The sequence below is a fragment of the Hyposmocoma kahamanoa genome, unplaced genomic scaffold (assembly GCF_003589595.1).
Source record: "Hyposmocoma kahamanoa isolate Upper Pololo Valley unplaced genomic scaffold, ASM358959v1 68, whole genome shotgun sequence".
NCBI classification, from domain to species: Eukaryota; Metazoa; Arthropoda; class Insecta; order Lepidoptera; family Cosmopterigidae; genus Hyposmocoma; species Hyposmocoma kahamanoa.
In genome coordinates, this window is record NW_020653856.1 from 3,880,913 (window position 1) to 3,906,005 (window position 25,093).

A 25,093-nucleotide genomic window follows, 5' to 3' on the forward strand; every position below is an offset into this window, starting at 1 on the left:
TGCACCACGATTTGAACAAAAAGAATGAATGACATTTTTGGACGGGTATGAAAAGATAAATTTTATCAACCAAATCTGGGGCAACAACTCCCGTGGCGCATGTTTGGTTGGGAAACGGAAAAAATAGTCATTTTCCAATATGTCCATTTCTGAACAATGACTGCGGCATGCATGTATTTAAGATCGTATGATATATGTCACGGTTACACAGAGACAGGGCCATTTGGCGTTCGACCATGGAGCTGAGAGGTTGTTTGTTTGTCTGTTTGTTGCTTTGCCTCTCTTATATCGTTACCGGTAAGTTTTATTTTGTGTTATTATTTTTTTACGAAAAGGGACGCAGTTAACAAAAAATAAATTGAAGGAAAACTCACAAAACGAATAAACTTAGTATTTTTGTATCTCCCTCATTTTCGAATTCACTTTCAATGCATGCATAAAAAAATAACAAATAATAAAAAGAAATTATTTAAATTTCACCATATACCTATGTAGTACACAACGCCGTAACTAAAAAACTGGTGGAATTGAGATATATGATTTGAAAGTTAAAAAAAATATTGAATGGTGTTATTGCGAATAATGTGGTTATTTTTAATTACAGATACGTAATATTTAGTTATTCATTTATGTACGAGAATAATAAATGTATTGGGCCTCATTCGGTAATTTTTTGAACTTTCAAAACGTGTTCTCTATCTCTATTCCACAAGTAATTTGGTTTCATATATAATGTTCATGATTCATGAGGAGAATTTACAACATCCCCAATAAGCTTAAAATTTAAATTATTAAAATTTAAATTTAAAGGGACTCAAGCTGCGAAGTTCCCGGATAGTGCCAAGAGTGATTTTCTAGAATGGTGGACCACTTTTATGAGTAAATTTCGGGGTTTTCTACAATTCGTATTCTAAGCGGAAGTCGATTGGGGAAGCATCGAAATCAAAGAACTAAAACTGAATTTGATTAAAAGATATGATATACCCTATGACAAATCAGTACCTTCCTATTAACAAGCTGTATTCTGGTTCTTTTTTTAACTTGAACAAACGTATTTATAAAACCCGAGCATGTGTTTGTAAACTTGTATAATGAACCGGCCAACGCTTTGTCCAGCTTAATTTTCATTGATGTAAAGTAATCATAATATATTTAATAACTTAGTTATTGATTTCTAAATGACAAATAAAGCATAAATGTAAAAGTGTCTTTAACAAAATTCTTCTAATTATTTTGTGTTAATTTTGTTCAGAATATACAAATTTTAAAAGTTATCTATGTAATTATTATTAATTACCTTTTTTAATGTAGACATTTTGAAGAACACATTTCGAAAGAAATTTTAAGTTGTCACCTAAAGTATATTTCTTGGAATTGATTTCAAAAAGTTTTTTACTTTATTAATGTTGTGGGATTCGCTCTGGACCGTTTGGAGGGAAAAGCATCGTTTTTATTTTGACTTTCAATTATTTTGTGAAATCTAGTTTAAAGTGGAATAGGATAGTGCTATTGTGCCTTAATCGAAGATTAAAAGCGAAATTATACGAATCTCGAATTAAAATACCCGCATTGGCCCGTTTTAAGGAATCCCGAGTCAATCCAAACACGCCGCTTCAAATTGCCTATCATCTTTGTGGCGGCCATAGTTACAAAAACATAATTAAACTTCATGTTTAGGCTGATGGCTTTGCCAAAGCCTTAATAAATAAAAAAAAAATTAATGTTGTGGCAAAGGTTTAACACCACACAGCCAAGTCTTGGTGACTTTTTCTTTTACTATTTTGAGTAGGTATGTGTAATATAATATCGTACAAATATTTTGAACATAACGCTCAATTGGCATAATTTTATCTCATATTAACTTATTTAATACAACAATTCACTTCATATAACGAACTTTTAATATAAACTTACATTCTATAATTTCATTTTTGATAACATTGTCATTCATAGCTAACATAACACCAGTTTATCCAAATAGGTATCATTCATATTTACCGCCTGGTTTTTCGCAAACATGTTCGAAAACGCAAACGAATTTGCTTTCTGCTTTTTCATATACAAACCTTTTTTTTTGTTTTACGCGGTGAAATCCATCATGAATACCTTCCGCCTTTTTTTTTACGTGGGGAAATCTTCATAGATACCCCTGAGCCCAGGGAGACTCAGGGGTTATGTGGGGGCTCTCTGTGGTGGGCCCTCCACACTGGAGGACCTACCCACTAAACCCCCCCCGGGATTACCTCCCACCGGTTGAGTCAGCGCCGTGGGGTCGGTGCACATTCACCACGACGCCGCCCGGCCGCCCACACCCGATCCCCATACGAGTGAGGCCGTGTAATGCAGGCTCCGGAGTCCCTGTCCAGAGCCCGCTGGCCTCACTAGGGGATCAGGCGAGCAGCAAACTGCCTTCGCCTTCTCCCCGTACGTCTGCGCCGAAACGGGTGAGCACCCGCTCCGCAACCTCCTTTTGCGACATAGCCTCTCCGCAAAAGGAGGCCACCGCCTCCTAGGACTCCTCGCTATCGAGCATGGCGGCAACCACACCCGGCAGCCAGAGGTCCCGCCCTATTATCCCCGTTAGAGTACGGCGCTGCTCATCCTACCGGCTGCACACCTCTCTCGTCCTCTCGTGCCACGACGGGGACGGTTCCCTCCTCGCCACCTTGTGCACAAGGTGGTACGACAGTGGCCCGTGGGACCGGCTCCCCCACTCTACGAGGACAGCACGGATCGCCCCTATGGTACGAGATCCATAGGAGGGATCCGCCAAGCCCTCTTTCCACCGGTCCCGCGTGCGCTGACCGCGAGGCGGCGCTCCCGGTCGGAATACCTTCCGCCTGGGGATACAGACGGAAGGTTATGTGGGACTCCTACTCATTAAAACTCCGCGGCACCCGTCTCTGCACCATGCGCTGGGTCTTGAAGATTATTTCAAAACCCAGCGGTGCCTACCCGTTTCCGGGCTCATCTCGCTAGGAAGGAAGGAGAGGAGCTATTCCTACCTTCATAGCCTACCTAACCTACTGAATCTTGCTATCTTGATTCTTGGTTTCAAATCTTGATATGACTTATGTAAATTACATTTATTTTCTTTTAAATAAATGTAAACAATCTGTTGGTAGGATCTGGAAACATCTTTTTATTGAAACATTTACTTTACAAATCAATACGTGTAAAAATAGGCATGCAATTTCACAAAAAGCTAGATAATTATATTTTTTTCTATTTTCTATTTCTATTTCTGGCTGTTGCTTTCACATTTTACATTACTGATTACAATAGCATTTCTGTTAATTCTCACTTATTCTATGTCGACCATACCAAAATCTTTAAAATCATTGCTGGAAACATTGATTCTCTTGATTTACAAAGGGACTTGGTGAATTTTCGACATTCTAACAACGAACTACACCTCAATCCTTCCAAATGTCATATCATTACCTTTACAAGAAAAAAACAACCCTTTCTATTTAATTATAGTTTTAATGGCACCATAATCAAACGCGTTAATCACGTTAGAGATCTTGGTATTATTATCCTTCACACTAAATTAAATTTTAATTATCATATCGAAAATGTTATCTCCAAATCCTTTAAATTGTTGGGTTTTATTATACGTGTCTCTCAGCATTTCCGTAACGCTCTTACTTTTAAATTTTTTATCTTAGAATTTGAAACTCTAGTTTGGAACCCTCGTTATAAAGTACATGTTGATGGTTTAGAAAAAGTGCAGAAAAAGTTTATCAAGAACCTTTGTTTATCGGACCGGTGCATAGTACGTTAACCTACATGACACTTCATGCAAAGAATTTAAAGTTCCATTCTTACACAATAGGAGTCACTTTACTGATTCGTTTTTCTTGTACAAACTATTAAATAATTATGTCGATTCGCCGATCTTATATAAAAAATTGGCCTTAAAGTTCCTTCTCGCGTCACCATGCGCTCTAAAGCTACTTTTTGTTGTAAACATACTGGGGCAAACTCCTACAGAAATGGTTTCTTTAGGCGCTCTTTGGATTTCTATAATGAAAATTTAAGTCATATAGACATATTGGGATTTCTTCACAAGGTTTATTTATTTATTTATTTATTTGCATTTCACATATAGTCTTAAGTGTACACAAACTTAGAACTATGGTAGGAACTACATGTTAGACCCTGTAAGGGCGTAGCAAAATACACTTATGACATAGTACATATTTTAACCATGGTAATATAAATTAGAGTTTCATATACAACTGTTTAAGTCTTATAATATTCATATCTATCTATTTATCAAAATTCAATTTATTTATTTGCATTTTAAACTCTAAATTGTAAATTAGTGCATAGGAACATACTAACGCGTACATTATATACCCTTCAAAGGTTGTGATGACATTTAAAAATCTTTGAAGATTTCGGTACATTATTTATTTATATCATCGAAGAATTCGGCAATACTGTAATAACATTTTGCTACATGAATTGGTTCAAATGATTTACAAATTTAGTGTAATTTGGTATAACTTTAAGATGATTAGGTGTTTAGTTAATAAATAACATATGTCAATTAAACATTATAGGTAATTAGAATCTCTAATTAATTATTTTAAATGTAAAGTCATTGTAGCAAATCGACAAAAAATTCTTTTCAATTATAATAGCATTTACGAATTAGGAACATTTTTAATACTTTGCAAAACTCTGTAAATTTTTGGAGATTTTTAATACTATTAGGGGTATGATTATAAATTTTTATTAACATAGTGTGTGGGCCAGACGCAACTATTTTCATTTTGGAGGTCTTAGGGTAAGGGTAAGAGAAGCTTTATTTTAACTGCAAATGTAGTGATAAAATTACTTAGTATAAAATGTTTTAGTTTCTTATTCCTATTATTGCTTTTCAGTGTACTTGTACGGTTTTGTTCGAAAATCGCCTCCAGTGCAACGGAACAACATACGTCAATGTGTAGCTTGATATGCTGTTGACTGTACATGTATATTAAGTAGCATAAATTATTTAGTATAATGTCCTACGGGATTCTCATGTGGGGTAAAGCGGCAGATATTCAAACCATATTTGTATTGCAAAAACGAGCGATTCGTTCTGTGTACCGTCTAGGCTTTCGGATTTCTCTCAGAGAAAAGTTTAAGGAGACTGGTATTATGACTGTGGCATCACAGTACATTTACTAAAATATTTTATATGCCCGTAAAAATATACATAATTTCAATAAGAAAGAAGATATCCATAATATTAACCTTAGAGCTAAGTCCAAACTCATGGTACCACGATTTCGTTTAACCAAGGTAAACAACTCTTTTATGGGGAACTGTATACGTTTTTACAATAAGATTCCGGAGCATATATTAAGTTTATCATTTCCTAAGTTTAAAAACTACATTAAAAATATTTTGATCGAAAAATCATATTACAAAATTGAAGACTACGTGTTAGATAAAGATGTATGGAAAGACGACATGGCTCCAGAATCCACACAAATTTGATTCAAAGTGTATTCCATAGCATTTAAGTTTATTTGAAAAGAGCAATCCCTAGAGTTTCTTGCTCGTTCTTCTCAGGGAGGTCAGCGTAGTGAACGAGCAGTAGCTTAAATGTGACGTTTTCAAGTGTAAATTTATTTTACCTATAGAATAAATAATCTTTGACTTTGGCTTTGACTTAAGTTTTTAATTTTTCTAATTTTTTTATATACCTGTTTTTCTTTTTCTTTTTTGCATGTAATATTGTTTCGCTCATTATCTTAACTTAGTTTTTGTTGAACTCTAGGTCTGTATGTTTATCAATTTTTTTTTGTTTGTTTCCTGAAAGAAATTTAAAAAAATACACTCTAGTATCGAAGAGAAAAATAATACGTCGGAGTAGGGTTCACATAGCTCAAATTCGGAATTTGCAAAAAAGTACAATTCACATTGTACTTTATTTGTGTATGGGCTCAGTAATCTAGAAAAATTGCAATGACGACGTTGAATGAACAACGGACTATTCACAACCAAAATACAATTAACAAAAGTGGAATGTACTGAATTGTATTATATCGTTCTGCAAATGGAAATTCCCGGAAATTCCTGGAAATACTTATTCTACAAACAAAAACAATTTCGTCATTTTCCATAAAACGGATAATGGCGACTCAATCAAGTTGTGGAAGAGTCAAATTAAGTAAACAGAAGAATAATCTTTCATTGTTTGTAACTTCGCCACCCGACCGTGCATAGACGGACAGACGGACCTGTTTACAAATAACAAGGCGATTGCGTCGGATATCGTGAGAGAAACGAGGGAAGGAATTAGAGATTGTCTGATAACGTCTTATGCTCTCGTTTATGAATTAATGCGAGGTAGAAAATTATGTGAATAATACAAAGTTATTGGCGTAACGATTGAATTAAAGTTATGGGTACGTACTACAATGCATTTGCAAGAATACTATGTATGAAGAGTCCTGGAAAAAGTGACCAAAGTCACTTGAGGAGAATTAGTATTTTTAATATTGGTGAAAAATGCACCCACATACATGCTACATGAAATAAAATCAATGCTGACATAAATGTATGTAACGCTATTTAATACATTTTAACTAAAAAACATTTATAAATCATTTTTAACGTTTCTATTTTGTGACTAAAAGTTTTTCAGGACATTGAACCTCATTAGCCTTTTTTTTATTTATAGTCCATTTGTTTAGGTAAATAAATAAATGTAAACAATCTTGATACATCTTTTTTATTGAAACATATACATTACAAATCAATTCATATGAAGCCACGTATTGACTGTTAAGTTTTAAAATATATCTGTTTTTCGTACCTAGTAAATTATATGTATTTAAAAAGGGAGTTATGTGAACTGGGATGGTACTTTAAAACAAAGTCTTTTTCTCTTTTTTATGTTTGCATGTCGGGACGAACAAGTCGTGAACCTGGTGGTTCCTGTCACGCCTGTCCACGGAGATTACAAAATCAAATCAAATCAAAAATCATTTATTCTCAGACAACTACAGTCCATATTTTACAGTTATAATATTAGCTTAGATAATTCAATAGGTTTACACACATTAAAATAAACAAAAGGCAACCTAAAAACATAGAATAATTAAACAAATTAAATTAAATATCAAATAAATCATCGACATGGTTTTAAATGCAGTTTCATGCAATGTAGCATGATCGGGCAAACCACTCTACCAGCCACAACGCGCAGAATCTCATTCGTGCCGCAACGGATACGACTTATTAATGAGGCAGCTCTCTTTCTAAGGATAGCATGGAAACCATCCGTGTGGGCATTCGCGAACATGCCTGATGCGCTGCAGTACCGTGGCAAACCCAATAAAACCCTGAACGCGTTGTTGCACTGAACGCGCAGGGCGTTGATTGTCTTCTGCGTAAAGTTGACCCACAGATTACACGTATAGAAGCATTGGCAGAATGCCTTGACAAGTGTCACCTTCACGGATACTGTGCAACGTGCGAATCTGCGCGCCAACATAGTTTAAATCGCAAAGATCTGAGGAATACTGCCACTGCGCCCATTACTCTTAGACATAAGTTGGTTACTGCTTGGCGGCAGATATAGACAAGATGGTCGTACTTCCCTGGACCAACTCTTTCACACGAAACTCTACTGCCACAAAAAAATTTAGTCGATAACGTTTAACCCTCAAATAGGAGAGTTATAAAATTTCACATCTAAACATAATTCGTTTCATATGGACCGTATTATTTTTATGACTCGTGATAAAAGCACTTTTCACGTGGTTTTATTATACCAAAGGTACGATATTAAGTAATCACGTCTTTTAACTACTGAGGAAAATATTTGTCTTTAGCTTAGAGACCCTCCACACTAGTGTCTTTCGAGCATCAGCGTCTTGCCAACGCACGCGCAGCGTGGACACGACGTCTGTGCGGCGGCGTCGTCGCAACGCCAGCGCGGCGTATACCCAACTACGGGTGTCCACTTAGAAAATACAACGATGTCTTCATTCGATGTAAAACATCGAAACCTTGCATCGACGTTTTTCGATGCATCGCTTTAAAACATCAATGTTTTTTTCAACATCGAATACTTTTTGTTTTTCTTAGTTTAACAGTGAACACAGAGTAACACTGTACCAATAGAGTGGTGTCTGTCGGTGTAGTGACGTGTTTAATTTTATGATACTTTTATGTTAGTTTAGTGGTACTGGTCAAGAAAAGCCAGAAACTTAAAAAAAAATTGCACCCTTAAGACATACATTTATAGGTGGAAAAAAACTGCAAAGTACTTAATAGAAATATTTTTCCGCAAAAACAATTCCTTGTAGGAATGTTTTTTTGCGATTATAATAAATATAATAAACTGTCTAAAATAGACAAATAAATTCGATACATATTCAATTATTCATTCACAGAAGAATGAAATAAACTAGGATTATAAATACAATTAAAACAAACTCTAAATTACTTACAATATCGAATTGAAAAACAGAGGCACGCCAGAGTTAGTGTTTTCGATGATTCGATGTTTTTATTCAAAAATAACGATGCATCGAACAGAATTTCTACTTGTCAAAATATCGAATCAATCCTATGTATCGCACGATAAACATCGAATGGATTCGACACATCGATGTTCAACGAATATCCCTATACCCTACGTTCGGCATTATACAGCGTCACCGCCGTGCGGATGTCGTGTCGACGCTGTGCGTGCGTTGGCAAGACGCTGACGCTCGAAAGACACTTGTATGGTGAATCTCTAAAAGAAATACCTACCCGTCAAAATTCAGCCACTTAATTACGGGAGTTCTATCTTTTAGATTCAACTCCATTGACTTACAATTATATGGACGTCGGGTCCGCGCTAAAAAGTGTCCGAACTTATAAGGCGTTAAAATCGAATACAGAGCGTCATTCACGCTTTAGTCTTCGTTTGTTCGACTGACAGCGAAGCAAGCAAAATTAGACAGTACTGCGATGACATTACAATTTAAATTCAACGTTTTAGCTTTTTCATATTCCTTTACATGTCACTACGTTTAAATAGGTTGACTTGGGACATTTTTTTCGTGGTTTTTGTATTAGACCCGTCGTCCATTTATTTGTAAGTCAATGTTCAACTCGCTTATTTCCTAGTAAATTTCAACCACGTCGTATCAGTACTTAATACATATACCATTATAGCATAGGTATTCCTTAAGAGGTTAGACATCTATAGTAAACATTTCAATAATTAAAAAAAAATGCAGGCCAAGTAAGCATGACATGCCGTCCGAACGAGCGGTTCCTGTCTTGCGGAAGCTGCCAGCGTACTTGCCGTAACCCAGTCCCTGACTGCATTAGCATCTGCAGAACTGGTTGCTACTGCCCCGAAGACCAAGTCAGGAATGACACTGGACATTGTGTCAAGCTTTCAGAGTGTCCTCCAATTTGTAAGTATTTTTATGTTACTCGCTCACGCTTTCTTTTATTTCTATAAATGCACTTCTGATATATTATCAGGTTTAGATGACGACATCTTGCAACTTTACTTACTTGGGTAAGAAACATCAAACATTGAGATCGAACCATTTTTGACACTGTGTCCCCCATTTTCCGGCGAAACACGATCAATACAAGTTATAGGTACATATAGCAGTGATTATCGTTGGACACGTGTCTCCTTTAAGAACAAGGTTTAGGCCCTAATTTAGACTCAACACGTTTTCCAAAGCAGTAACCCTTTTTCATTATGTTTTCTTGCACTCTTAGCGAGAGATATTGCTTAAAAATCATAACTGTATGTAAAACATAGAAATTAAAGGCATTACAGGCCGCTACAATGTTCGTAACCGTCAATATCTCAATTGAGATAGAACCTGTCTTTCACTAAGCTGCCAACGCTCCATATCAGTGATAGATTGGTTAAAATGTTGTCTCGCATTCTTAATACGTATAGATTAGCATCAGGAAAACAAAATTTATTAGTGACACGGAAATTGGTGCGGTGAAAGTGATGTACTATATCTGACATTCCTAAGAGTGGTTACACAGGTTATGTTGGACTTTTAGCGGCGATGCAAACGCGCGTTCGTGAAACTCGCGATTGCGATTTATATGCGTTACATCGATGCAAACGCGCGACTGCATCGATATAAACGCGCGATCGCATCGATGCAATCGCCTTTAGATCCCAAGTGTAACAATGCACTTCCACAACGATCCACTTATTTTCTCTGGTTACATGGACGTGGCAGCACTGTAGGTTCTTTCCGTGACTTAGTTGGCATAGCGTCTAGCACGGTTTGCTAGGAGACGGCGCGGCGGTTTGAATCCAGCCGGCTGGAAGTGAATTTTTTCTAAGTATACGGTCTTTGTTCAATAATTACTTGATAATATCATGTTTTGACTCCCTATCTGCCTAGCCTATAAGTATGGAAACCTACTGTTCGCTGCTTTTCAATAATAGTGGCACAATCCAAAATAGCTCTTTTATTTACTTGTTACTGAAATTTGTTCAGAAATTACTACATTTTATTGTGAATATGACACCCAGCTTTATTCATTGGTTCAAATAATCATATGAAAACGTTAGAATGGTCTACGATATATCAATTTCGCGCGGTAGACATGTCTCTGTTTTTTAACATGTCTGCCGCGAAATGATTGGTTTCTAGAACACCAGTCTGTCTAAAATAATCTAATTCATCAGTGTGAAAATTATTATCCTTACTTTTTGTAGTTTAAATAAACATTGGCCTTGTAATCCAAAATTAAGAAATTCTTTTAAAACTTCAAAGAAAGGAATCATCTTTATTAATAATCTGCAAAATAATTATTTTAATGAAACCAAGACCAATGCACATTAACGTAAATTTGTTTCCATTAGCTCCACACAAGCTTTACACCTCCGAGCCTCATTTCACCGAAACAGAATGTCCAGAAAACGAAGAATACCGAATCTGCGAACCCTGCAATCGAACTTGCGATAACCCAAACCCAATTTGCCCAGCGCAATGTGGAAGGGGATGTTTCTGCAAAGAGGATTTGTTCAGGAACAGGGATGGGCGATGCGTTTCGTTCAGTAAATGTAATCGAAAGAGCGAGAGTTGTAAGTTGGAATGTTTGCAAAACGTAAAATAAGTGGTGATGGTTCAAAGGGATTTGCAAAATAACAGGAACACCGCTTGTTTTTTTTTATTACCAGCATACTTTGATGATTCATCTGTTTGTGAAAACACAGGTTGTATAAAAGATGACATCTAACAAAATAAGCATATTGGGTTTTTATTCGATATCATGATGATATTCATTTTTTTTATTATTATAGTACTCCTCTAGTTTGTTACATACAAATATTTTTTTCTTTAAGAAAATATTTTTTCTTTATGTTCAATTTTTGTTTAATGGAGCAATTTCACAAAAAATAAAATTAATGTCGTCAATCAATTCAATAAAAATCAATATCACAATTAATATAGTGACATCTCACGTCGGACTCTGGTAGCTTTAAGGTACCGGCTGAGTTAGAAGCTTCATAGATTAGTCACAGGTGTCGCTTACGGCAATAAAAGCTGAAAAGCCCAATATACAAGATCTGTGACAAACATGAAGTTTGTAAGGTCTACTGACTCGATTCTGAACATCAATTGGTAGAGCGGTATCCCTGATTTGGCACAGAAGCAGGTTCGAGTCCTATCAGACCGAAGGGATTTACTTTGTGTTCAATATTTGTATTAATGATTATAACAAAATAAGCATAAATGCGTCATTCCGCCTTTTAATCACCTTTTCTCTGGTCCCTGGCCACTTGTTTTCAAATTTTGAATCGATTTCTAATTCCGTTGCCCGTCATTCTCGTTTTGTTTCGTTCCGTTGTCACTCTCACAGATTGTAATATATTATATACTACTCTCTGCTTAATCGCTGAAGCGAGTATGCTGCTCGTCTAATTTTGATCCTTTTTCCAGTTCCCAACCCAAATCATGTGCCAATTTTAATACCAATCTAACCTAGTAATATTGTATTGTTCGACCCTTTCGGGGTAAGTTTGTCTCACGTTTATAGTACTTAAGTAGGGAGTGTTTCGTAGCGTTGTACCTGTTTTTTTATACCCTTTTCTTGTTAGAGCTTTCCTTTTTTCTTTCGACTTTACTTTTGAAGTAAATTATGTGGACCGGAGTATTCTACTTTATTGCCGTGATCCTGGTCAGGGCACATTAGCAGGTGCATTGCTACTCAGAGCTTTAAATCGCAAATATCTTTAGAGGCAGTCACTGCGCCCGTCACCCTTAGACATAAGTTGACAAGTCCCATGTGCCTGGAATTTCACCAACACCCTTACGCTTCAAAACCGGAATGCAGTAATGCTTACATGACAGCTTGGCGGCAGAAATAGGTCAGGTGGCAGTACTAAGCCTCGGGAAATGTGAAACACGTGTCGGAAATATTTTTTGGTGATGGTCTTTGTGACTGTAGTTGCGCTTGTTATTTATTTTATAAAATATATGCGGAGGGAGGATGGGAAAATTAACTAATTATATTAAATTAAATAATTATTCAGTGCAGTTAATTTACACAATTTAACCTTTCCTGGCTTCGTGATATAACAAATTAATTTACTTCTATGTTCATTACGTACAATTTTATTACTTCATTGCCTTACACCATTGACCTACAAAAGGTCAATGGATTACACGGTCAGACAATATTCTAGAATTTTCCCCATCATCTCTCCATTTCCTTTTGTCTATTCGTCCAGCATCCTAGGTAATGTGATGCTTCTGGATAATAGAACTAATGCAGTAGGACCTTTCCCACTTACTTGCTTGCTCCACCACTAAAATCAAGTCTGAAATACAATGTCTGTCATCAGCAAACTTCATTAAACCAGCCTACGAGCTAACCTGCGGCCCACATCAGGTCTACAATAGCTGTCGTCTCTGCGAGAGCACTTGCAGCAGCGCCACACCTGTCTGCCGTACCTCCTGCGTGGCTGGATGCTTCTGCGAACCTGGATACCTCAAAAGTCCCAGCGGAGAGTGTGTTTTATTAAAGAACTGTCCTAGAGGTAAGACTGGGGAATAACTTTAAGAATTAGCTGATTAATGCATCTTCTGTTGGCTAGTCATTTAGCGATGTGCCAGTGACAGTCCATGATTTTATAACATGCTGTAGATCATACACGTTAAAATATCAACAAACAGTGATTTCACGTCAATGGCTAATAGCACAGGCTTTGATTGACAGATGTACGGTATTGTTCTAATATTAATAATGGCACGATCTTAGTACAATTACAATATGGATGACGTTAATTTTTATTATCACTCTTGCCGTATTTACATATTTTGAAATGAACGGATTTTAACATTATTTAATTTTTTATGGACACGTTCTAACTATATTTTAAGGCTTTCGTGGGTATTGACTGAATGATTATAACTAATTACAGGTTTCTTACACGCTCCATGGTCACGGATTGACTGGCCAGCAGCAGATGACAGCAGCTTTAAGAGCAGACATATCTGTGTACCCTCTTTCGAAGGTAATCGTTGACAGCGAAAGAGGATAGACGGATGTATCTGTTTTTAAAGCTGTCATCTGCCGCTGGCCAGTCAAACCGTGATCATGGAGCGTGTAACCTTTCATAAATATCAGGAAATAAAAACAACCCATATCGTGGTAAAATACAGGTTTTTTACAACATATTGAGTTATTTTTATTTTCCTTAAACGGCTGTTTTTTGCAGCGATGCTAAACGCGCGTTCCTGAAACTCGCTGTTGGATCGCTACATTTGCGATTTATAGCCGATGGCATTGATGCAATCACGCGTTTGTATCGTCGCAATGGCGCGTTTGTATCGATTAAGTTGCGCGTTTGCATCGCTGCTTAAAGGTCGCGCGTGTGTAACAGCTCTTAAATTTGTGATAATCATGTTCTATATATCTGTGATCTTTTTTATCCTCGACTATTTTTATTCCTTGGCATTAGCGTTTTATATAAAATAATAGTTAATTTTTAAAAAGTAACTAAAAACTTTAATGAAAACATTATAATGTTTATCGGGTACTTAGGATTTCGCGATTGTTACACATAGGAAATGAAACTATTTTTCCGGATTTAAATCGCGTATATTTGTTTTTTTTTTTTTTTTCAAATAAGCCGACGTTTCGGGCTTTTACAGGTCCCACGGTCACGGTTGAAATTTCATTATAGTAATAACTAATTTCTATTATTAATTAACACTAAATTGAAATTGAAATAAAAATTCATTCAATAAAATAATTTGTAAAACTTAATGTAGCTTAAATTGAAATGTTTCTGTGTTAAATTAAAAATAAGGTATTTAATAAATAACTTTTGTAATTATAGTAAAAAAACAGGGTGGTTTGCATCAATATTAGACATAACTGGTTGAAGACTGTACCACCTCAGTCAACCGTGACCATGGGACCTGTAAAGGGCCCGAAACGTCAGTTTGTTTGAAAAAACAAATATACGCGATTTAAATCCGGAAAAATAGTTCCATTTCCTATATTATAATGTTTTTTCTTACACAACTTTTGTAGATATTTGTGTATAATTTTTTATTTCAATTACCTATTTTATTACGTAACTAAATATTGTATTATATTTACTTCATTATTTACTTTCCTATGTCCTCTTTCTATCTTACAACCTTAGAATAATAACGTATAGAAACCTAGTCCGCACACGCTAAGTGAGGCAAATTGAAGCGCGCCAAAAGGGCCTACACGAGCGGGCGGGCCTTCAGTGCTCAAGGTCAACTTGCACCGCGAAAAGCTCAAGAATTTTAGCTAAAAATGACGAATGTGCGATAAATGAGTGTAAAAATACGTCAGACAAACATAAAATAGATACTAACATCACATTCTACAAGGAAGTAACGCGTTTCAACTTGTATTTTTATATAAATATTCACTAAAACCGAAAATTAACCTACTACTAAAACTACATGAATTTGATTTTTGCCTCACTTGTGACAGTTCGTTTGATACGAAACTATCATTCTATGCGTTATTACTCTAAGCTTATAACATTGTAGATCTGAATATACTCTGGCAATTTTTTTATGGAGGTAACTATTAAATCTGATGTTTTCTGTGATTCATTTTTTGTTTCAATGTCTTTCCTGTAGTACCGTAGTCCTAAGTGGTAATAAATGTATTCTCTTCTGCACATTTCTTGCCAAAATTTCTTTTTCTTTGTTTTCACTTTTAGACACACATAAAATGAAATTAAATTTAGAAATGTGGACAATAGCAATCAAGACTTAATTGGCAGTTAAACAATGTCTACAGTCAACAGCACTTTGGACTTTGAACCTTTGCCGTTGTTATTGCAAGCGCCATAGAGTTGTATTTACGCTAAATGTCAAGCTTCTGCGCTAATTAAAACGCGGGTGACAGTGACAAAATCTTTTTTTGAGATATTATAAAAAAAACATAAGCCAGTTTTAGAAAATTGCAATTGTTTAATGATATTTCAGTTATGCATCGTGAGGGTAAGTTCCGATAAGTCTAACACGTTCACTAATTTTAACTGTTTTTAAAAGAGTTTTGTGCTCTATTTTTTGTTATTTAAATCGCTTATTTAGCCATGTGTCACTTACCCGCATTTTAGTTAGTGGACGGCAGTGTTCCTGACCCTGTTCACTCTACAGCACAGTGGGTCGTTATTATCACAAGTTGAACTTAAACTAATGATTAAATCGTGTTGATAACTGTATGTACGTACATGTAGTGAAAAAGTAGATTTGCACTATAGAGCAATACATTGCAGTGCATTTGGAATAGAATAGAATAGACATTTATTAATAATAATAATAATAACGTACACACTGAACATAGCCCCGCACTAGGGATACCCTGTGTCGCGGGGGCCATGGACACACACGTAGACAACCACAAATTACAGCCAAACTCACGAGAGAAATAAATGTAGGCCATACAAATATTTCTCCCGACCCGGGATCGAACCTGGGACCTCTGCATGGCAGTCCGGCATGGTAACCGTTCGGCCACGGAGGCAGTTCTTATTCTGGCAATTATAGCAACGCTACAACACATACATACAAAAAAAAATTGATAACACAGAGAAGCAAAACAAAATAGAGAGAATTAATAAACAAAACAAAAATTACAACAAAGCACTAAAACAAAAAACAAAATAAAAAAATAGACAAAACTGACAAAAAGCAAAAAAAAAACGGCTACAAATTTTGTACTGTCATTTGTGCAGTTGTGGTGTACGCAAAACGACTTCATCCAACATAAAACCATAGTCTTAGCTGACTGTGGCGCTGGTTTTCACTGAGCTCTGGATTTCGATAGAAGTTTAGTCCACTTACACAAAAATGATACATATATTTCAAAACTAATTACTTTCAACTTAAGGGCGCCGCGCAAACGTGTCTTGTGTTGAATACTACAAGCAATCAGCAACTAGAAGCGAATATTCAATTTTCATACAAGTGTCGGGTTGCCGCAACAATTAATAACCGACACAGTCGCCACAGGCGACATATTATTTGGTTGCTAGTATTCTACACGGTTTTGCGCGGCGCCTACTAATTGATGTGGATATTAATTGAGGCTATCAGCGCAAAAGCAGTGTAACCCCTTGAAATGCACAGAGAAGATAGTGAGGGATTTAAAATTACCCAATTTCTATTTTTATACAGTAATCATATATATATTGACCTATATAATAAATTAAGAATATAGGTCCATTTTGTTAGTACACTTAGAAGCTATCTACTCTGTTGGTACAAAAGTTACAGAATAAAAATAAATTGAATGAATGAAATGATTACATGATACTTGCTAAGTTCACCGAGCTCCCAGGACGAATTTCAGTCCAGAACTTTGTTTGAGCTCTCTTGCACTCTGCCTGCGGATGCCACCTTTTGTCGCATTAGTGCGTAAAAATATAGTAATAATATTTAATTATTAATTTTGTTCACACATGAAAATAGCATCCAAATATAAAGTAATGATGTACTACAGTATTATTTAAAGTAATATAGTAGAAAACAAATTAAATGTGGGTTACACCACTTTTACGCAACAGCTCATTTCTTGAATTGAGGAATATCAATTGTCAATTAAAGATAACAAACCGACGTTTAGTGAGTTGCTTGTTTTTGATGAAATAAAAACAGTTTCGTCTTATAGGATCTATTTCACTGAATCACTCAGTGAGTCATCAATGTATATTACATATTTTTTCATAATTTGTAGGTATTTTTTTTAATTCAACGATTTAACGGATTAATCGCAATCAAAGTTTAGGTATTTTACTATTTCATAGAAATCTGTTACTTATCTCGTTTATTAGAAGTATCTGTGTGTACCTATTCTAGTTTATGGGGGTGTACTACGTGAGTGCGAATGCCAATTACGCGAATAACGATTGTGCGAAGACGGTTGCGCGAAAGCTTAAATGAGCGATAGTTCATTTGCGCGAATGACCAGTTGCGCGATAGTTCATTTACGAGAATGGTCAGTTGCGCGATAGCACGAAGACAGATTTAACTTCCATGGCTGCAGGTTGTTGCAAAACTTTGCAATTCAAAGCTTTCACAATAAACTATACGTTTAATTTTTTCCCGTACTAACACGGTTCATTTTGCAAGGGTCGAGCGACAGGGACACCGGCTTTATTTCAAAATTTATTATGTATTATATTTAAATAAAGTACCGATTGAATACAGCCGTTTTCTTGTAAAATTTCGAGGTAAGTTTGTGTTTATTTTTTCTATCGTGAAAGTTTTTAGGAATTATGTTTTCACACCGTATACTAATCAGTTTAAAAGGCCCTTTGCTTCTTACGTGCCAATCATAAAAATCAAAAGAAAAATACAATTTTTTTTTAATTTAAAATTTAAGTATTAACTAAATTAAATGCCTAGCCTATAAGTATGGGAAATTACTTTTGAAATAGTTTCAAAACTTTTTTTTAAAGTACTCAATCATTACATGGTATGGTCATGATCACATCTTCATCACATGGTATGAGATGTATCTCATATTAATGTATTAAAAGACTAGACCAAATTCCATAAACAGTGTACACAGCATGACTAAATTTGTCTTAGTAATAAGTTAGTGTAAAATTACAATCTCTCATTTTTAAAAAAAAACCCGATCTCAAAATTTCGTGGAATTACATCTGTTTGCTAAATTTTATTGAAATCCGTTACCGGAAAGTGCGCGAAACCGGATTCATCCCCCAGTTTACCACCCTTTGAGGTGGAATATTTCCTTCAAATTTAAATTGAAAAGGGGCCAATACTCTTTCCAACAAAAAAGAAACATCAAAATGGGTTCACAAATTTTATCGAAGTTATCGCGTAATATACATACATAAAATATAGTCGAATGAGAACTTCCTCCTTTTTTCTTTGAAGTCGGTTAAAAAATAATTATAATTACAACAGAACACAATATTATTAAAAGCTAAAACTCAAACGATAATTATCTTACGATAAATATCTACACGTAATTGCATCTTGTATATAATATATTATATATATATATGTATATATATATATTTTCGACTTTTAAGTCGACAGGATGGTTTTACACCACCTGTGGCCGTAAAGAGTGTTTATCTTGCTTAAATTTATCATATTTCGTTATAATGTAGTACACTTGGCGTTTACGTCAATTATATTTTCTGGTTCTGAATCACTTTATATATTTTAAGTAACATTTTAATGTAACATGGGGCTTTAGGAGGTTAAATAAGAATAGATGTTTTGTGATTTCCTGACCTTGATCCGGCACCAGCACTCGACGAACATTTTCAATATAATACATCTGCACATGCAAGTAAGTAACTTTTTCTTTACTTTCACTTCTAATTCACTTATCCTTGGTTTCTTATACGATTATGCTCACTCGGTGCAATCCTAGACTCAATCAGATGCACTCTCAGCTTTAAACGTTCGACGGTTTTCTTATTAGGTATAAGTCTTATTATATGTAACGGGACGAACAGTCGTGCGTCTGGAGATTAGCGACAGATCTACCCATAAGGGCGCATTCCCATTACATCGTGTCGTCAGCGCCTTGTCGTTTGAACGACAGAATCATTTGAAGCTGGGATTATTTGTCGTCACATTTTTATAGTGACGTTTTATTTATCGTAGGACGACACTCGTTCTAGCTCTTCTACTAACTATTTTATTTATTTAATCGGTTCGAATCCGGCCGGATCGAAGGAATTTTTTGTGAGTGTTCGATCCAAAAAAACAAAGCATAAACTTATACACATTTTTCGTACATAATGATTCAACATAAGCGACTGTATGAAATGCAGTCGCGCGTTTGTATCGATGCAATCGCGTGTTTGCACTCTTCTAGACTTTGTGCTGATCAGGTCATTTTGAAGATACAGTCTTTATGATACCGACCCTTTTGTTTTTCTTTTCTGCTGTGTTAGTTCCAGTTATGCCGTAGTTTCTGTGAATGTCTATGTGTCCCGTGTTTTATTAATTTGCATCATCTACAAACTAGCATCCGATTATTTGTATTACATGGCAGCAGTACTTCCCTGTATAAGGTCTTTCACAGGGAGCTCTACTGCCACTGCTAGTTATAACAGATAAAGGTGAATATTTGCAGGTTTACCATCTTTTCATTTAACACGTTACAATTTACATTTACGATTTCCAACAGCGGAAATAACCCTAGGCGGAATTCAGGAGCCCAGCATTGAAGACTGTTCCTCTGATGAGATCTACCTGTCGTGTGGATGGTGCGAACCAAGCTGCTGGGAACCCAGACCAGAGTGCCCGCTTGGAATCTGTACTAGGGGCTGTCTGTGTAGGCCGCCGTTGCTGAGGCATCATAGCGGACATTGCGTGGAGGAGAAGGATTGCGCGCCTCGTGAGTATCTGGGCCACTGTTTACACTTGAGAGCATATATCGACGCCTCCTACGTAAAGTATCGTATGTCGAAATTGCCAAGTTTACAGGGGAGTGTTTTAAAGTTTCAGTTTCATTTGGCAAAGCTTGTTACTCACATAGAGTGATCATCTAATAGATCATCTAACCGATATCTAGGATTTTATGATACTCAACGTGTGTTACGAGATTTGCCGAATAAAAGTGAGAAATCTAAAGTCACGTGTTATGCTTATTTCTGTGAATTCAGAACTTTAAAAGGCTCCCCTGTAAACTTGGCAATTTTGACATACGATACTTTACGTGGGAGGGGTCGATATATCCTTAACATCAACACATTTATTAGGCCCAAACTTCAACAAACTATAGTCATTCTTTACTCTTTTTGGAAGACGGAGTAAAATAACATTTGTAGGGTTGTCAGTGTTCATAAAATTTGAAATAACGCACACACTCAACATAGCCTCGCACTAGGGAAACCCTGTGTCGCGAGTGCCATGGACACACACATAGACAACCACATATTACACTCGCGAGAGTAATAAATATAGTACAAATATTTCTACCGGCCCGGGAATCGAACCTGGGATCTCTGCGTGACCGTCCGGCATGGTAACCGTTCGGCCACGGAGGCAGTTAAATAGTTGTGTGGTTGTTGTCAATGGTTTTATCGATAGATTGCATCAAGTATATAACCAGAAATAGAGACGAAATGTCATTTCGTTTGTATGAAAACTATTTTGCCATATCATTACTGTGACAACTGCACTCCGATTGGCCAGCCCGAATTCGAAACAATTGACGGGTGTCGTCAATGGGTCTCGTCAGTTGTTTCACAGTTAACTTGAGCTTTGCTACAATGGACGATAATTGCAAAATTACATATTTAATAACTAACTACCGATGACATTTGATTTTGTTTGTTTTGTAATTAAACGTTTTGCTGTTTTTCCACACACCACCAAATGGAACAGCACGCCATTGTTAGAGATATTATCTTTATTACAATAAATACAGAATATTTTTGGAATACACACAGGTCTGTTGTTGGCCTGTCTTTATTTCAGTGCAAACGAGAGTTGATATTTATAAGTGATTATCACTGATGTATGGAATGTATGGCCCTTATTTCGTCTCTATTTCTGGTTACATATTCGATGGGTAGCTGATTAAAAAGTTTTAATAAAACGAAAATAAAAATGTTTACTTAATATATCGTCAATTAGAAATTGCTTTGTTTTGCATTGACCTTTGACGCGAGTTTGTCGGAGATAGATGTTGTGCTGGCCATCGATCCCATAAGTGACGTATTAGATTTCATTTGAAAAGAAAAGCCGAAAAGCTCATGGTAAATTTAATGAAAATAAAATTGCGCACATACATTCCGAGAAACACAGAGTGCGAGCCCGGATTCGAGCCCATAGCTTCTGCTTGAGAGGCGGTAGTCCACACCTTAAAGCTACCATGTCTTTAAAAAAGAAATATTGAACGAATAATCACCTTCATAAATACCAGCAGTACCTAACCTTTGCTGCGACTTGTGCAAGAGCGACATAAAGCGCGAGATACTGCTATTCTCGCATAGAGATCTCGCGCTTTATGTCGCTCGCCGTCGTGCCAGCCCTACAGATATTATAATTTAGACGTGGTTTATTTAAAAAGCATTGATAACAAAGAATTTGGGTTGGAAGCACATGGTAGTTGCAATAGGGACGACACACAATAAATGTCAAATTATAACGTCATCAAAGAGTAAAGAAGTTAAGGTTTAGAAGCGTAAAAGTTTACGACACTATTTTACGCCCTTCTCCAAGTCCCCAAGACGTTGACCTGGATACAAATTCTCGGTTCTATCCCAAACGTAGTAAGAAGGCAACCTTGAGGCTCACAGTTCGGTCCCCTGTATTTTTGCTTTGGCTACCTAACACGATAAAAAATATTACATCTGCTAATATTGCGAAGCAAAGACATTACACCTACACAATAATGTTCAATACCTATTATACGAACGGTCAGCTGTTATTTCTTTTTTCAGAAAAGTGCTCCGACCCCGATGAGGAGTTTGTCTGCAGATACGGCTGCGAAGCTCGATGTGGCTCCATGAAGTGCAACATTAGGCCTCGACGGTGCGTCCTGGGCTGCCACTGCAAGCTCGGTTTACTACGTGACGTCTCTGGCAAGTGTGTTACCGCCGAACAGTGTAAAGATACATTGCAAAACAACGTCACTAATGTCACACATACCCCGGAAGTATCGTTCCTACCAAACGGCAAAAAGAGGCAAAGAGATAAATTTATTTTTGACTATGATTCAACGTCAACTGAAGACTCAGCAGAAATAATTATGCTTTCCGACAAGTCTACTAATACTAATAATTTGTTAAAGAATATGAATACTGAACAGTCACTACCAAATGGACGTCTAGGGGTTTTTCCACCAGTTTTCGAAAAAACATCCGACTCTAAAAGGTATTTCGAAGAAATCTCATATACCTATAGCAGATTTATCACAACACCCAAGCCACTCTTTGAAGCACACACGGTCAATAGTAATAAAGTAATAAAGTCCATGAACCCCGATCTCAACTATAACGCAACAAGTAACATGTATAAAACTACCTTAGATATTTCGAGAACAACCGATGAAATGACTTTAACAAATAATACTTTGAACTTACCTTTATATCCAATACTCAGCCAAGCTAAAATTGATTTCCTTGACAAAACTACTGTAAAGATCGAGAGTGAAACAAATTTTAAAATTCAAAACAATGTCACTGATGCTACAAACGTGAACACTGAAGAACAAGATAAGAAAACTACAGCAAATCCTAGTACTACAAACACACCCACTTCATCGTCTAAAACATTCCCTGTAAACAATAAAATGTATCTAAATGAGAATAATGACATTAATCCTTCAAGAGTACCAGTGAACCTCAAACAATATAAACCTGACAAGGACGTACTTTCAAGGGCTGTAAAATACTACAAAGATTTTACAGCCAGCACTCCGTCGCCGTACCTAGACATGAATGTAATAAGAGTACCGCTATCATATAAAATTGAAGACAATTTACACGTTCTTTTCTCGAATAATCATAAAGATCAGGATAAACGTTCAACATTGATTAAAGAAACAAGTCCTACATTTACTTCATTTATGGAATTTCCTTTTTCATCTAAACCTCCAAAAGATATGCAACATGTGAAGCCTTCGCCTGCAAATAGCAACCTATTTGGCCTGGCTAATAATCCGTTCATGAAGAATAGAGACACAAAGTCTACGAGAGAAGAAAACATGCAAGATACTATAGTCAGCAATATCTTACATGCAATGCGGAAAATATTGCCAACGCCTGTGAATTTGACTATTCTTAATTTTTCGAAGTAAAATGTTTAAATAAAATAAAAGTAAAATTATTTAATAAAAATCTATATTATAAATATATAGTTATATATGCTTTTTGAATAATAAATTTTATCAATGTACTTGTAGTTTATAATATAAAAATATCTAAAAAATGTACCCACTTCCTTTATATTACTTTCAATTCGATTATTTCCAGTGGAAATGTCCTAAACTTCCAAGCCCTTTGACTTAATTGTTACATTATGTATGTACCTTAGTTATGTGCCTATTTCAATTTTTACAAATCACACATAATTTGGTAAAACCTTTCAGCATTGTATTCCAGGATACTCAACAGCTACTATTGACTCAAACTGAGGCTTGTTTTATGCTATAGTCACCATCCCGTTTATTGTTTAAACCACAATGGCCGTAACCGTTTGCTTGTAAGAGAGGCAAGTATTTTGACATGACCTCTGCTCAGAATGTGCACTAAACTAAAGCTATAACTTAGAAAATCGTATCGTCACTAGTTTTGCTTTATTCAAAATTTCCCATTGTTATTTAGTCAACTATTTTACAAATTGTTTAATCCCGGGTTGCGAGTCATCGTACATCTCGTCATCATCATTACCAATCCCGCTTCTGGGCACTGGTCTCCTCTCAGAATGCGGGTAAGGGACTTCACACGTTATCTGAGGGTGGTGATCCTTCTTCAACGCGCATAGGTTTCATCACGTTATGTTTTCCTTCTCCGAAAAGTTCATGGTAAATTTCAAATTATATTTCGCACATAAATGCCGAGAAACTCAGAGGTGCGAACCCGGATTAAAATGTATGGTCACTTCTTGGAAGATAGGTCAAAGTATTAGGTTAGCACGGTTTTTCGTACATCTCGTAAAATCGAGTAATTCACAAAATGACCAATGCTCAAGTTAATGCCCCTTCCTGAATGTTCATTTTATAATGCGGAAAATTATGTTAATCAAACCCTGGTCTTCCACGTGAAAGGCGAGAACACTAACCCCTATGCTAAGGGCGCGTTCCCACTATCTCGTGACGTTTTATTTATCGTTAGACGACTGTCGTGCTAGCCTGTTCCCATATCACGAATTATGTCTGTCGTGGTTGTGTCGTGGACGATTATTTTATCGTTGAAAGACTATCGTGTGTAGCTGTTCCCACTAGATCGTGACGACAATTTATCGTTTCACGGCAGCCGCCTCGTCGTTTGCACGACAGAGTCGCTTGATGCACTGGAGTTGCTTCTATGTTCTTTTGGCAGGCAGTAGTGTGTTTTCGCTCCCATGTGAAGTGGATAAAGACGAAATTATTATAATGTATTACTTTTTAAAAGGCGGAAGAGCAAGCAAACGAAGAAAAGAAAGTGTTGGATACGTTTAATGTTATTAAAAAAAAATTCCATTAGGATTATGTCAAACGTTTATAGGTGAACTGAAATGTGATGAGAGAAAATTCTGGAACTATTTAAGAATTTCATATTTTGTAATAATATGTTTAATTAAACTTGAACAAAACTCAATTCACAACAAATATTTAGTCGTAAATAGTTTTTGTCATCGATTTCGGGCAATAATGGGTTTTAACCCGATTTAAACTCTGCGTTAACAAAGCGCCGGGTGAAAACCCGGGCTTACCTCGGGCTACGACCCAACGCTAGTACAAAGCGAGCCGAAGGCCCGGGGTACGAGATTGTAGAGTGGGGAGCAGAACAAATGTGGACAACGACAAACAAATCGTGACGACAATAGTAGCTGCGACTATCTGTCGTCACGTTTTTCTCGTGACGTTTTATTTATCGTCTGACGACTGC

The 25,093-nt window shown here is 36.2% G+C and overlaps 1 protein-coding gene across 1 annotated transcript; it reads left to right on the forward strand.

Moving 5' to 3' along the window:
- The first annotated feature begins 222 nt into the window (after positions 1-222).
- Positions 223-23,301, forward strand: LOC113232291. Its single transcript, XM_026466962.1, has 6 exons — positions 223-297; positions 9,243-9,425; positions 10,862-11,083; positions 12,848-13,042; positions 19,681-19,890; positions 21,944-23,301. Exons 1-6 carry the CDS (start codon positions 237-239, stop codon positions 23,299-23,301), a joined length of 2,229 nt encoding a protein of 742 aa, XP_026322747.1. The 5' UTR covers positions 223-236.
- Positions 23,302-25,093: the final 1,792 nt, after the last annotated feature.